Source organism: Typopeltis vanoorti, chromosome 20 (assembly GCF_054136105.1).
Source record: "Typopeltis vanoorti isolate ZY-2024b chromosome 20, IOZ_Tvanoo_1.0, whole genome shotgun sequence".
NCBI classification, from domain to species: Eukaryota; Metazoa; Arthropoda; class Arachnida; order Uropygi; family Thelyphonidae; genus Typopeltis; species Typopeltis vanoorti.
The window spans coordinates 51,001,348-51,015,263 of record NC_143568.1 but is presented as its reverse complement, the minus strand read 5'-3'; the positions used below and the strand labels follow the sequence as shown (position 1 = coordinate 51,015,263).

The 13,916-nt window shown below is 36.5% G+C and overlaps 1 protein-coding gene across 1 annotated transcript in view; it reads right to left on the bottom strand.

The window, feature by feature from the left end:
- Positions 1 to 13,916, bottom strand: part of Fim (plastin-2 fimbrin) — a 324,337-nt gene that overhangs the window by 145,320 nt on the left and 165,101 nt on the right. Inside the window, exon 6 of the mRNA XM_090409824.1 lies at positions 2,300 to 2,485. Within this exon, the coding sequence (XP_090265950.1) occupies positions 2,300 to 2,485 (186 nt within the window). The remainder of the gene's footprint in view (positions 1 to 2,299; positions 2,486 to 13,916) is intronic.

Sequence of the window (13,916 nt, the reverse complement as noted above, 5' to 3'; positions counted from 1 at the left end):
CAGATCACCCTATTTACGGCTTTCCTCTTTAACAGTTTTATAACCTCTTCTGAATAACGTAAACTTCTTCTAACACACCTATGGGAAAAAGTATAACTCATTCCTCAAATTTCTTTTTTGACCCTTGGGCTAATGTAGTTGGGCGTTTTTCATACACCCCACTGTATGGCCCTATTGCCTCTTCTACTCTTCTGAAAATTTTATTGCTTCATCAGGGTCAGCTTCAAAACACTGCTGTTTAAAAACTTTGATTGTACAAAAAATATTTTCAAATTATTTCTGTGAAATCTCTTTTGGTTGACTATCAGTGGTTACATTTTCTTCATATTCTTCGGGATCTTCCTGCTGTGCATCTAAATTTAGCAGGTCGGAATCACACAATTCTTCAGAATGAGATTTAATTAACTCTTGGACATTGTCAATGAAGGGGAAAAAGAAATGAAAGATGTACGAATTGGTTGCCAACAAGCAAAATCACGTATTTATAGATAAAATTTCCCAACTGTTATACAAGCAAAATAGTTATCACTTTAAAAACCACAATGATCATAAAAGAGAAGTTAATTTTCTGACATATAATAATAAACATCCCAGAAGATGGATTGATTACACTAATTATCGGAATGGATTCTCCTTTTTGTGATATGCGCAGAAGTGTCGAAGGGTCTTGAATCTGTGGGCGTACTATAGCAGAAGACAAATTTTGGCAGTAAAAATTTGGAACACAGTATACATAGTGTACAGGGAAGTTGTTTAGTATGACATTAAAAATAACTTTATAAAATGCTTTAAATCGGTAACTAAACTATTTCAGTCTGATGAGTGGATTTTTAAAATAGTTAGCCATAAAAATGTATAGATAGAAAATTTTAAAAATCTGTAACATTTATTTTTAAGATGTGTAAAGGAGCACTAATCGAATTTGGGTATCGAAAAAGAATGTCGCATTAATCAGGGGAACATTAATCGAGGGATTAATGTTCTGTATAAAAACATAGACATCACTATATCCAGAGAAATAAGAATTACTGAAATCGCCATTCAGACTCAAAGGTATGACAAAAATTTTCTAAAGTCAGATCGAACGATTAATAGAAGAGTGGCATAATAAAAAAAGAAATTAACAAATATATTGATGCAGGCTCCAATTCAACTCGCCAAAATGAAGTATAACTGTCCATCCTTTTAATCTCTTTTGAATAAAGAAAGAGAATCTTTTCCCTAATGGCCCTTTGTTGCATTGATGAGAAATAATGGTATGTTTACATGTGCATAAGCCATTTACTGTACTTGGCTCCAGCCAAGTACAGAAATTTGATAATGAAGTATTTAGACTCAGATATTTCTAGTTCAGCACAAGGGATCCCCCAACCACCACATGAATGTTCACTATCCAGCAAACAATAAACACTCAGAAACTGAATGCAAAGGTTACTCTGGAATGTCATCTTCCAATGAATGTTAACCACATTCACGACTTTCTTAGCCAATGGTTACAATTCCCAAAAATTATTACACCCACCCCCCCACCACCTTCCAAAACATATACCAAATCTATCACCCTCTCATATTTGAAGCATGTCTGAAAAACTAACCAAAATCTTTAAAAAAAAATATAACCATATAGCTACTTATAGACTTATAAAAATAATCCTAGCTCACCCACAAAAGCTCACCTTTTGTGGGTAGAAGCCACATATAAAAAAAAAAATATATATGAAAAAAAAAACTTTTTTAAATCAAGAACATGTTTCAGCTAACCCATCATAATTATCAAAATCATCATCATCAAAAATCACAAGCAGTGCAGTGCTTATCAACATCGAGCAGTTCAGCTTCAGATTAAGTGAACTAAATCTCATTTTCTTCTTTCATCTACCTCTGTTCTCTTTAACACTTTATGATTATTATAAGAAAATCTCAATTTCATCCAAATTTTGGTGAAATATGACATTTTCTAAGGTTCTCTAAAGAAACAGATGCAAATTCATATCGTGACAAAGTCAAATGCTCTCATAAAACAGCAGAGTATAAAGTTACTAGATTAAAATAGTAAAGAAAGAATAATGTTTTGGCAAAGTATAATGCATTGCTCAACCTAATGTAAAAAAAAAAAAAAAAAAAACTCATGGGGATGCATAAAAAAAAAAAAAAAAAAAAAAGATTATCAACCTTTTGTGGGTAGGATTATCATAAAAAGGTTAAAAACATGAGTCATTTATCATGCTAAGTGAATAAATTTAAACTAGAACATACAGTAGAAAATTTATTTTGATAAAAATAAATCGTAGTTAAATACCTTAACATCATTAGTGAAGTTGGTGAGGTGTCTGTTGACTCCAGCTCTGTCAAGATGATAGTTCACCCAACGAAGCAAGATACTTTCTGGCGAAAGTTTCATGAGGTCGGACATTTCTTCACCAGGTTTAACTAAATGGACAAGACCAGGACAATGTTCTAATGTGATCTGGTTAAACAAACCAATCTGAAAAGCAGAAATACATCTTTATACATTATAATATTCTAAAAAAAACCTCCAAAGATAATATTCAATTAATTTAGAAACAAAAAGTAAAGAAATTAAACTAATCTATAGAAAACTGGTCAGGTTCTTCATGCGACTACCTAAACCAAATAAGTTGGCCTGCCAGTAATGCTCTGCTATCAATATAATATAGTTCAAATTCCAATGAACTCTTCTTGTATGGAAATTTCTTAGGGTGGTCCAAAAGTTATGATTATTACACATTTATGCAAATCCATATACCCACTATGCCCACACTAACCATTATTGATAATACTTATCTCTCCATAAAGCTATTCACCGACAGAGCACTTATGACTAACTCCGACAACCTATTCCATTTAACATTCTCCAATCAAAAAATCTAGTCCTTATATCCTTCATAATCATACTCATACATAACCTCCAGTGGTGACTCCTTGTTCACTCCCATCCAAGCATATTACTAGAAAATTTTGATAGCATGTACTTCATAAAAATCTCTTCAATAAGTTATCATTGTCCCACTTTTTCATCTATTAGTTAAACTTTATAATCCACAAACCTTCAGTCTATCCTCATAGGAAGCTCCACAAACTAGTCACCATCCATAAAACTCAGGCAACTAAATCTGTACATGATAGGCCAGATGATTTATAAAGCGGAACAACTTCCTCATCCCCGATTGCCAGCATGTTTCTCAACATCCACATGATCCTATGACTTTTTTTTCCCCCACACTTTTCCAATGCCCTCTGAACTTTATCCACTATTTTCCCAATCCTTTGGCTAACTATAAGTCTATTTAGATCATCCTGAAAGATCCCATAACCTTCATAGCCATTACTTTCCCCAGCTCAACATCATCATCAGCAAACTGTATATTCCTAATTAAATCATTTCCAGTATCACCATACAAACTAAACAGCAGCAGCACACCACAGGTTATTACCTGCATTTTTTTTGTTCAACATATATTACTCTATGATTCTGAACAACCCTCCCATATCTTGGCTTGCAAGGCTGTTTGCTGTAGCTCTTCAAGCAATTCTGGTTTTTATTGTGTTTATCATAAAAAAAAAAAACAATATTTTTCAGACAGTTAACAATAAAATACATCAACGAGCAAAATGTCCAACAATTTGAGAGGTACCGACTAGATAATGCAATTAAATGTCATACTCCCCAAGATCTAGCAATACCCCTCACAATGCTGCAGGCATTGTGTGGTGATGAACGTCTTAAAATTGGTTTCAAAGATGAAATACTGGATACTTTTCTCGGTTTTAGATGTTACAATCCCTTAATTGTGTAAAATGATTGAATAAACAAAGTGTAAGAAACAGAAGTATGAAAAAAGAAAACAAATTTTTAAGCGAATAGGAAGGCAAGCTTTGCCTTTATTATTAAGGATAACAAACCAGCTTTGTCACCCTCATATCACCCTTATGCTTTGTCAATGCTTTAAAGTCATCATCATCAAATTCCTGATATATACCCTCAAGGGGTGTACGGGATATGATAGTACTACATGAAAAATTTACATCATTACCAACTTCCTATCCACAATTTTCCTCCAAATCAGTCTGTTAAATGTCAAGACTCCAATATTATCAGGTCTTATATTTCTGTCTTCTAAGGCACTTTTTTTTACTGTATCAATCCACCTATATCTTGGTCTTCCTCTGGTTCTTTTTTCTGCAATCTGGCAGAGAACACTTGTTTTGCTAATCTTTCCTCTCCCATTCCACTTAAATGACCATACCACCTGAGATTAGCTCTACTAATGCATTCCTGGATGCTAACAATATCAAGTTCTTTCCTGATATCCTCATTTTTAATATGATATTGCCATTGATGTCATTTGTTCATGTCCCTAAGCTTTCTGAGGACTCTCCTATCTGTGGTCACTAGTCTTTGATCAAGTGTTTTATTTCTAACCCAGCTCTCAGATCCATAAGTTAAAATTGGCTTGAATACTGTCTTGTATATAGCTAATTTAGTGTTTTGGCTAATTTCTCTCTTATTCCATATAAATTTATTCATACCAGCTTTGTTGATTCTGTTGTCTATTTCCATACTTAATTTAGGGGTGCTTAAGGGTCAAAGCTGTATAACTGAGAGGAGACCTCCACATAGCCTTTAAAGGAATGCGGAGAACCGACCAGGGCTTCTGACCTAATGTCCAATCCTCACCTTCTCGTGGTGCACCCTGTTGGGTATCTACTTTGATACTGAACGAACGAGGATGGGCTGGCAATTTGGGATTTAGCCGACCAAATTGCATTCTTATTGGTTAAACCAAAATAAAAAATGATGGTACAACATGACAAAATTTCATGCCGGCTGGGGCATCGCCTGGTTAAACAAGGCCCCCGTTGTTTTCGCCAGGGAACCAGGGCGAACAGCGAAAAGTCAGCTACTGGAACAAATCTGAAAACAAACCCCAACTCAACATCACCAGAGTTAAAGATCGGTACTATCAACGTAAGAAGCCTGAATGGCAAAGAAATGGAGCTAGCTGAGGAATTAGATAAGTACCAGATCGACATAATAGGGGTGACTGAAACAAAAAAGACAAAAACTGGTGAGATCTTTTTGAGCAATAAATACAAAATGTTATATTCAGGCAATGACAATCAAGGAAAAGAAGGAGTAGCCATAGTATTCAACACAAAATATGAGGCTAATCTTCTTGAATGGCAGTCAGTCTCAAGTAGAGTAATGTGGGCAAATATGAGAATGGGGAACTGGACAATGATACTTATTTGTGCCTATGGTCCCACAGAAGGTTCTACTAAGGTAGAAGTGGAGGAATTTTTTGAGGCTTTAGAAAAAGCAACTGACACAATGAAAAAGGAAAAGTTGGTGCTTGTTGGGGATCTAAATAGCAGAGTAGGAAATGATTGTGAAACATACAAAAATATTTTAGGAAAATTTGGAGAAAAGAGCAAAGCTAATAATACTGGCAAATATCTGTTGGATTTCTGCTCAGGACATGGACTGGTTATTACTAACACCATGTTCCAACATAAAAATGTGCACAAATTCACATGGAGAGAAGAGGCTAGGAATAAGAAAAGTCTCATTGACTATGTTATTGTTGATAGTGATGTTTTCTCCCTGGTGCAGGACACCAGAGTGTACAGAGGATTTGAAATTAAAAGTGACCACTATTTAGTCTTGAGAAGGATAAAATTGAATTTCATTTTGGAAAGAATAACATTTAAGAAAGTTTTAAAGTGAATAAAAGTTGAGCAGCTCTCAGATATGACTGTAGACTAAAATACACAAATATTATTCCAGAAAAAATGAAAAAGTTTGAGAACAGCAACCAAACCGTGGAGATACAGAGACAAGCTCAGAAGAAAACACTGATTGATTCTGCCAGAGAGGCATGTGGTGAGGTTGTGTGCAAGGATAAAAAAAAAACAGAACTCCATGGTGGACACAGGAAGTTAAAGAGGCAGTGAAGGAAAAGAAGAAATCATATCAAAAGTTCCTGGCAAATAAGTCAGCTTTTACTCTTACAGAATACAGAGACAAATGTAAGAAAGCTAAACAGTGTGTAAAACTAGCTAAACAAAAGTCATGGGAGGACTTTGGCAAGAATATAGAAAATAAATATCAAGAAGGTGACAAAATATTCTGGAGGTTGTTGAAGAAGCTTAGGAATGGAGGAAAGAGTGCTGTAAAAGGAATTAGAGATGATAAAGGTGAAATGAAAACAGGAGAAAAAGATATCCTTGAAGTATGGAGTAATTACTTTGAAAAACTGCTAAATGAAACAAGCAGTGATGACAGCACAGTGATAAAAAACACTGACCAGGCATGCAGTCAGGAATACATATCCATACTTGAAGTAGAAAAAGCCATCAAAGGCTTGAAATGTGGAAAGGCAGCAGGAGTAGATGATATTTGACCAGAAATGCTGAAGTATGGTGGTATAAGAGTCTTACAGTGGCTGCACTGCATAGTTCAGAAAGCCTGGGCAGAGGGACAAATTCCCGATGATTGGAGTAGAGCTCTCATAGTACCCATATATAAAAAGGGAAATAAAACTGAATGTGAGAATTACAGAGGTATTTCCCTACTGAGTGTTCCTGGCAAGATCTATGCAAGTATACTTGAGAAACGGTTGAGAAGAATTGTGGAAGAAAAGCTTGGTGAAGAACAAGCTGGATTCAGGCCAAATAGAGGCTGTCAGGATCAGATCTTCATTTTACGACAAATAGTCGAGAAAGCATGGGAATATAACAAATATCTGTATTTAAGTTTTGTCGATTTGGAAAAGGCATATGACAAGGTGCCAAGAGAGAAGCTATTCAATACGCTGCAGTTATATAGTGTCAATGGGGCATTATATCAAGCAATACTTAGTCTTTATTTGAGTTGTGAGTCAGCAGTTAGAATTGAAGCAAGTACAGGAAGATGGTTTAATGTTAAATCTGGTGTGAGACAAGGATGTACATTATCCCCTCTGTTATTCATTATCTATATGGATCACATTATGAAGGAAAGTGGTATTAAACCTGATATCAAAATTGGAGATGTTAATGTCAGCTCTTTGCTTTATGCAGATGATGTTATACTTCTAAATAAATCCGCTACAAGTCTGCAAGATTCTCTGACTAAATTGAACAGCTGTTGTAATAGATATGGTATGAAGGTCAGCAATAAAAAGACAAAGACAATGAAAATAGGCAGAATCATTGAAAATGTCAACTGTGTTGTGAATGGAGAACCTGTGGAACAAGTAAAACATTTCAGCTACTTACGCACAATTTTTACTGAAGATGGTAAACTAAATATAGAAATAGACAATAGAATCAGCAAAGCTGGTATCGTGGGAAGTCAATTGAATAAATTCATATGGAATAAGAAAAAATTACTCGGAACACTAAATTAGCTGTATACAAGACAGTGTTCAAACCAATTTTAACTTATGGATCTGAGAGCTGAGTCAGAAGTAAAACACTTGACCAAAGACTAGAGACCGCAGATATGAGAGTCCTGAGAAAGATTAGAGACGTGAACAGATGGCATCAATGGCAATATCATATTAAAAATGAGGATATTAGGAAAGAACTTGACATTGTCAGCATCCAGGAATGCGTTAGCAGAGCTAATCTCAGATGGTATGGTCACTTAAATAGAATGGGAGAGGAAAGATTAGCAAAACAAGTGTTCTCTGCCAGGTTGGCAGGAAAACGACCCAGAGGAAGACCAAGATATAGGTGGATTGATACCGGATTGATATTTCTATCATCTAAGTGCCTTAGATGATAGAAATATAAAATCTGATAATGTTGGAGTCTTGACAAGTCCTATCTACAATTTTCCTCCAAGTCTTGACTGATTTGGAGGAAAATTGTAGATAGGAAGTTAGTAATGATGTAATTTTTTCATGTAGTACTGTCATATCCTGTACACCCCTTGAGGGTACCTGGCAGGAATTTGATGATGATACTTAATTTACCATCTTCACTAAAAATCGTGACTAAGTAGCTGAAATGTTATGCTTGTTCTACAAGTTGCATTGTGAATGTTCTCCATTCACAATGCAGTTAATATTTTCAATGTTTCTGCCTATTTGCATTGTCTTTGTCTTTTTAATGCTGACCTTCATACCATATCTATTACAACAGCTATTCAATTTAGTCAGAGAATCTTGCAGACTTGTAGCGGATTTATTTAGAAGTATAACATCATCCGCATAAAGCAAAGAGCTGACATTAGCATCTCCAATTTTGATATCAGGTTTAATACCACATTCCTTCATAATGTGATCCATATAGATAATGAATAAGAGATTGGATGATGTACATCCTTGTCTGACACCAGATTTAACATTAAACCATCTTCCTGTACTTCCTTCAATGCTAAATGCTGACTTACAACTCAATTACAGACTAAGTATTGCTTGATATAATGCCCCATTAACACCATATAACTGTAGCATTTAGAATAGCTTCTCTCTTGGCACCTTGTCATATGCCTTTTCCAGATCTACAAAACTTAAATACAGATCTTTGTTATATTCCCATGATTTCTCAACTATCTGTCATAAAATGCAAAATCTGAACCTGATAGGCTCTATTTGACCTGAATCCAGCTTGTTCTTCACTAAGCTTCTCAACCACAATCCTTCTCAACCATTTCTCAAGTATACCTCTGCTACATTGGATGAAGAGTTTGAGGTTCATGAAAATGAGGTTGAAGAGCTCTTGCATAACCTGGATAAGAATTTGTCAATAGGGACGGACAGATGGAATATCTGCCAGTTTGTTAAAGGAATGTTCAGCTGAATTGGCTAAGCATTTCACACATTTGTATGAAATGTGTGAAATGCCTCAGCTCAGGAATGATACCACAGGAATGGAAGGAATGCATGATAGTTCCATTGCACAAGGGTACAAAAACTGATGTGTCTGACTACCGACCTATTAGTATCTCTGGTGTGGTAGTGAAGATTTTAGAGACGTTGGGCAGAACTTGCATACAGAAATGGGTAGACAAGCATTCTATACTCTGCAGGGAACAGCATGGGTTTACTAAAGGAAGGTCATGTTTTAACAATTTGCTCATATTGTATAACAATGTTGTGGCCGAGTTGGATAAAGGGAATGGATACACTATGATAATGTTGGATTTTTCTAAGGCATTTGATAGGATACCACACAATAGGCTGTTGTGTAAACTGGAGAATATGGGATTGGAAAATAATATATTGACATGGATCAGGGGATGGTTGACTGACAGATATCAAAAAGTGGTATACAGTGGGTGCGAATCTGCCAGATTTAAGGGAACCAGTGGTTCAGTGCTTGGGCCATTATTGTTCAATCTATACATTAATGACATCAAGCAGGGTATATCATCAGATTTGCAATTGTTTATGATGATGATGCAAAGATAGGCAGGGCAATCAGCGATGCTACTGATATTCAGCAATTACAAAATGATTTGAATAGACAGGAAAACTGGGCAAACGAAAATGGCTATCAGTTTAAGGTTATGCTACAAGAAAATGAAGAGGCAAGGGATCTTGGTTTATTGGTGGATAAGAATTTAAAGTTCAAAGGTCACATAGCAAAAGTTGCAAATACAACTTAGAGGATAATTGCTATGTTGAAGCAAACCTTGACATGCAAGGATAAGGAAGTAATTTTGCCTCTTTATAAGGCTTTGATAAGACCACACTTGGATTACTGTGCACAGATTTGGTCTCCTGGGTTCCAAGGGGATAAAGAAGCTGTGGAAAGGATGCAAAGAAGAGTTACAAAGATTATATCTGGATTATGGTATTTAGATTATGAGGACAGATTGTGAGTATGTGGATTACAGACTCTGGTTAACAGGAGAAAGAGGGGTGATATGACAGAGGTCTATAAACTTTTGAATGGGTGTTATAGCATTTCAACTGATGAAATTTTTCGTTATATGGAAGGTGGGGAGAGAACACGGGGGGCATCCATGGAAGTTAAATTTATTTGCAGTCAAGAAAGGGGTAAGAGCTAGGTTTTCTCCCAGAGAGCAGTGAGCGAGTGGAATAATTTGCCCTTACGGTAGTGAGTGCATCTAGTGTGAATGAATTCAAGGGTAGGTGTGATAGCTGAGTTGGGTAATTTACAGCCTCTCTCGATGAGTCCTCGACTCCCTGGAGGTCTCAGATAATAATAATAATTGCATTTATCTTACCAGGAACACTCAGTAATGAAATGCCTCTGTAATTCTCACATTCAGTTTTATTTCCCTTTTTATATATGAGTACTATGAGAGCTCTACTACAATCATCTGGAATTCGTCCCTCTGTCCAGGCCTTCTGAACTATGCAGTACAGTCACTGTACGACTTTTATACCTCCATACTTTAGCATTTCTGGTCGAATATCATCTACTCCTGCTACCTTTCCACATTCAAGCCTTTGATGGCTCTTTCTACTTCAAGTATGGATATGTACTCCTGACTGCATGCATGGTCAGTGTTTTTTTTTACCACTGTGCTATCATCACTGCTTGTTTCTTTTAGCAGTTTTTCAAAGTAATTACTCCATAATTATTAAAACACTTAAGGAATAGAACAACGTAATTAAGGATATAAATTAAATTAAACTTTAATAAATATTTTCCGATATTTCGGCAACGTCACGTTGCCATTTTCTAAAGGAACTTACAAAAAAGTTACGTGCATGTAGGCACTACAACACAGAAACTGGGAATGAAGAGATGAAGCTATTGTTCTCCTAACAGTCCTGATGGTTCCCTCTAGCGGGCTAAGTAGGTGTTCTTGGCCATTGAGCTGAAGGTCTGCAGATGTAGGCCTCCCAAATTTGAGGGCAGTCGCATACAACCAAATTTGTTGAGGTTTGGAGAATTTCTTAGGGCTGAGGCTGATTCCATAAAGAGTCTTTCAAATTTGTATTTGCTACAGTGTATCACTGTAGCTTTCTTCCACCATATTCTGTGGCATGTATCCAGAGCATGGTCTGCAAGACCAGAATGGCTGTACTTGTGAAATCGGATGTAGTCCTTGTGTTCAGAAATTCTGATATTTGCTGTCCTGCCGGTTTGGCCAAAGTAAGACAGTTTACAGCTGCAAGGGACCTGGTATACACCAGGTAGGTCTTTAGTGGAGCAGATAAGGGATGCCAATTTTCTGTAAGGTTTGTAACAGGAGGTCAGGTCATGTTTTTTTAAGATTTTGGTAATCTTTTCTGGGGTGCCTCGGATGTAGGGAATGGTGATGGATTTAGAGTAATCCTTGTTGTGGAGGGGGGGAGGGGATCTGTGGTTTGTAGGTTCTAATATTTTTTGTATTTTTTTTTGGGGGGGGGGGGGTAGCCATTGGCTGAGAAAGTGTTGAGGATGTGATTTAGTTCAGTGTTTAGGGCCAAGTCGTTTGAACAGATTAGTTTAGCCCTGTTGTATAGTGTTTTCACCACTCCATATTGTTTGTCAAATGCATTAGCAAATCCAACCTTTTCATAATGTCTACATTTCCTTTATCCAACTTGGCCATAATACTGTTATAAAATATGAGCAAATTGCTAAAACATGACCTTCCTTTAGAGTAAACCCATGCTGCTTCTTGCAGAGTATAGCTTGTTTGTATACCCATTTCTGTATGCGAGCTCTTACTAACTTCATTAAAATCTTCACTACAATACTAGAGATACTGATAGGTCAGTAGTTAGATTAGTACCGTCGACAGGGTGTAGGGTCTGTGAGGCAGCCTGCCTCACAGAGCTGCTTAATAAGGGCACTGGTTCAGCCATATTGCAGTAGGCGCGTTCGCTAAGCTAGCAATTCCTGTTATGTGCAGAAAGAAGTTTTTACAAGTTTAAACTGATTAAAAATTATCTGCGAACAGCAGTGACCCAAGTAAGATTATTGGTCTAGCAACTATATCGATAAAAGCAGACATAGCTTATAATTTAAATTTAGAAGAGCTTATAAACAGTTTTATTGTGCAATATCCAAAAGAGCAACATTTAATTAATATTATTATGTAATAGTTTTGCATTAATGTTTCTCTTGTAATAAAAACAAAATAGCAATTGGACATTTTCTTATATTTTTGTCTTATAATCCGTCAGGGGCGATATTTAATTGTTTGCTTTAGAGTGCAATCTAATCTGCGATGATCCTGAGTTAGACACATCAGTTTTTGCAGCACCCTTGTACAATGGAACTATCACACATTTCTGAGCTGAAACTCTAGTTATACAAATATGTTAAAGGCCTAGTCAATTCTGCTGATATCACTGGACAACACACAATTTGCCTCTGAAATGAAAATAGCTATTCTTGACTAACTTCGACATGCTGAACATGAAAATAGCAATAAAAACTGTCAATTGGCTCTTGTTTAGGAGAAACTCAGTCCGCATTACATAAATAGGTATCATTTGGCAATGCTGTGTTTCAATCTCCTGATTGCAACATATTGCATGAGACCATCATAACAGCACCTCCAGGAGCTATTGCATCACTGGCTAATGCAATGTAGTTGAGTAATGACATCACTGTCGTAAGATGATCAAATCATTAGTATAAAGAGAAGTCCAATAGGGTAAGCAAGTGTTTTTGCGACTTTCTGGGCTTTACTCCCATTTACTCCTGCATTATAAGTACTACACAAGTGTTCCCTGCAGTGTTAATTCAGCAGTAATAATGCCTTGTAATAGTGCAAATAACTCAAGTTACATTTGCAGGAAAGTGATATTTGCAAGCCAGAAAAAGACCATCACTCAGTTAGTGAAAAAAAGGTATCAGCTTTAATTCGGATGTAAGATTGCAGACCAGAACAAGTCCTGGGGGCCCCCCCCACATATGCTGTGGTATGTGTGCTAGAAATCTTCTAAAGCGGCTGAAAAGCAGTAAAGTACTGATGCTGTTTGCTGTTGCTATGGTTTGGAGTGAGCCAAGCAATCATGCAAATGACTGCTACTTCTGCATGGTAGTGCTATTTCAGGAAGCATCATGAAGAAAAAGAAGTGGACAATAGCATATGTGAATATACCATCTGCTCTCCAACCAGTTCTGCACGGCAAAGAACTTCCCATTCCTAGACCGCTTAAAGAATTTTCCATCAATTCAGAGGACGCAAACCGATATTCAGTTCTCCTGAGCCTTTACCATCTAATGATGATCCATATGTTGGCCATGGTGTGTCATCTATACCACACATTCTCACACAAGAAGAACTAAACGATCTTGTTCACGATCTGGAGCTGTTCAAGGCCAAAGCAGAGTCACTGGGATCAAGACTTCTACAATGGAATCTTCTCAAGGAAATGTCTGAGTGACTTCGTTTCATACTTGTCATGAACATTTTGCACCTTACTTCTGAAAGAAAGATGACCTTGTGTTCTGCTACAACGTAGACAGCCTGATGAATGTCTTTCGAATCGAACATGACATACAAATGGCAACTATTCATAGACTCGTCGAAATCGAGTCTTACGACAGTGTTGCTGCATAATGAAAACAAGCTTCCATCTGTTCCAGTTAGACAGGCTGTCTACATAAAAGAAACCTATGACAACCTAAAACAATGGAGAAACAATACCAGGGTAAGTGGTCCACTTCTATGGCTGACTACTGTTGAATGCTTGCTAGAGATGACCCTGAGCAGTATACAAGCAACAGTATAGCTGGTATATGTGACAAGTACATATTACTCTATTATATAAGAAGCTATTGCAGATCTCTCACAAACAGTAGCCAATTGCGATTTTCATTATCATATTCATTACCTCAAAATCTATAAGAAAGGAATAAATTAATCTGAAGGCATGACTTTTGTAAAATTTTGTTGTCCAGTGTATTCCATCTGTCCCTATTGACAAATTCTTACCCAGGTTATGCAACAACTCTTCAACCTCATTTTCATGCACCTCTAACTCTTC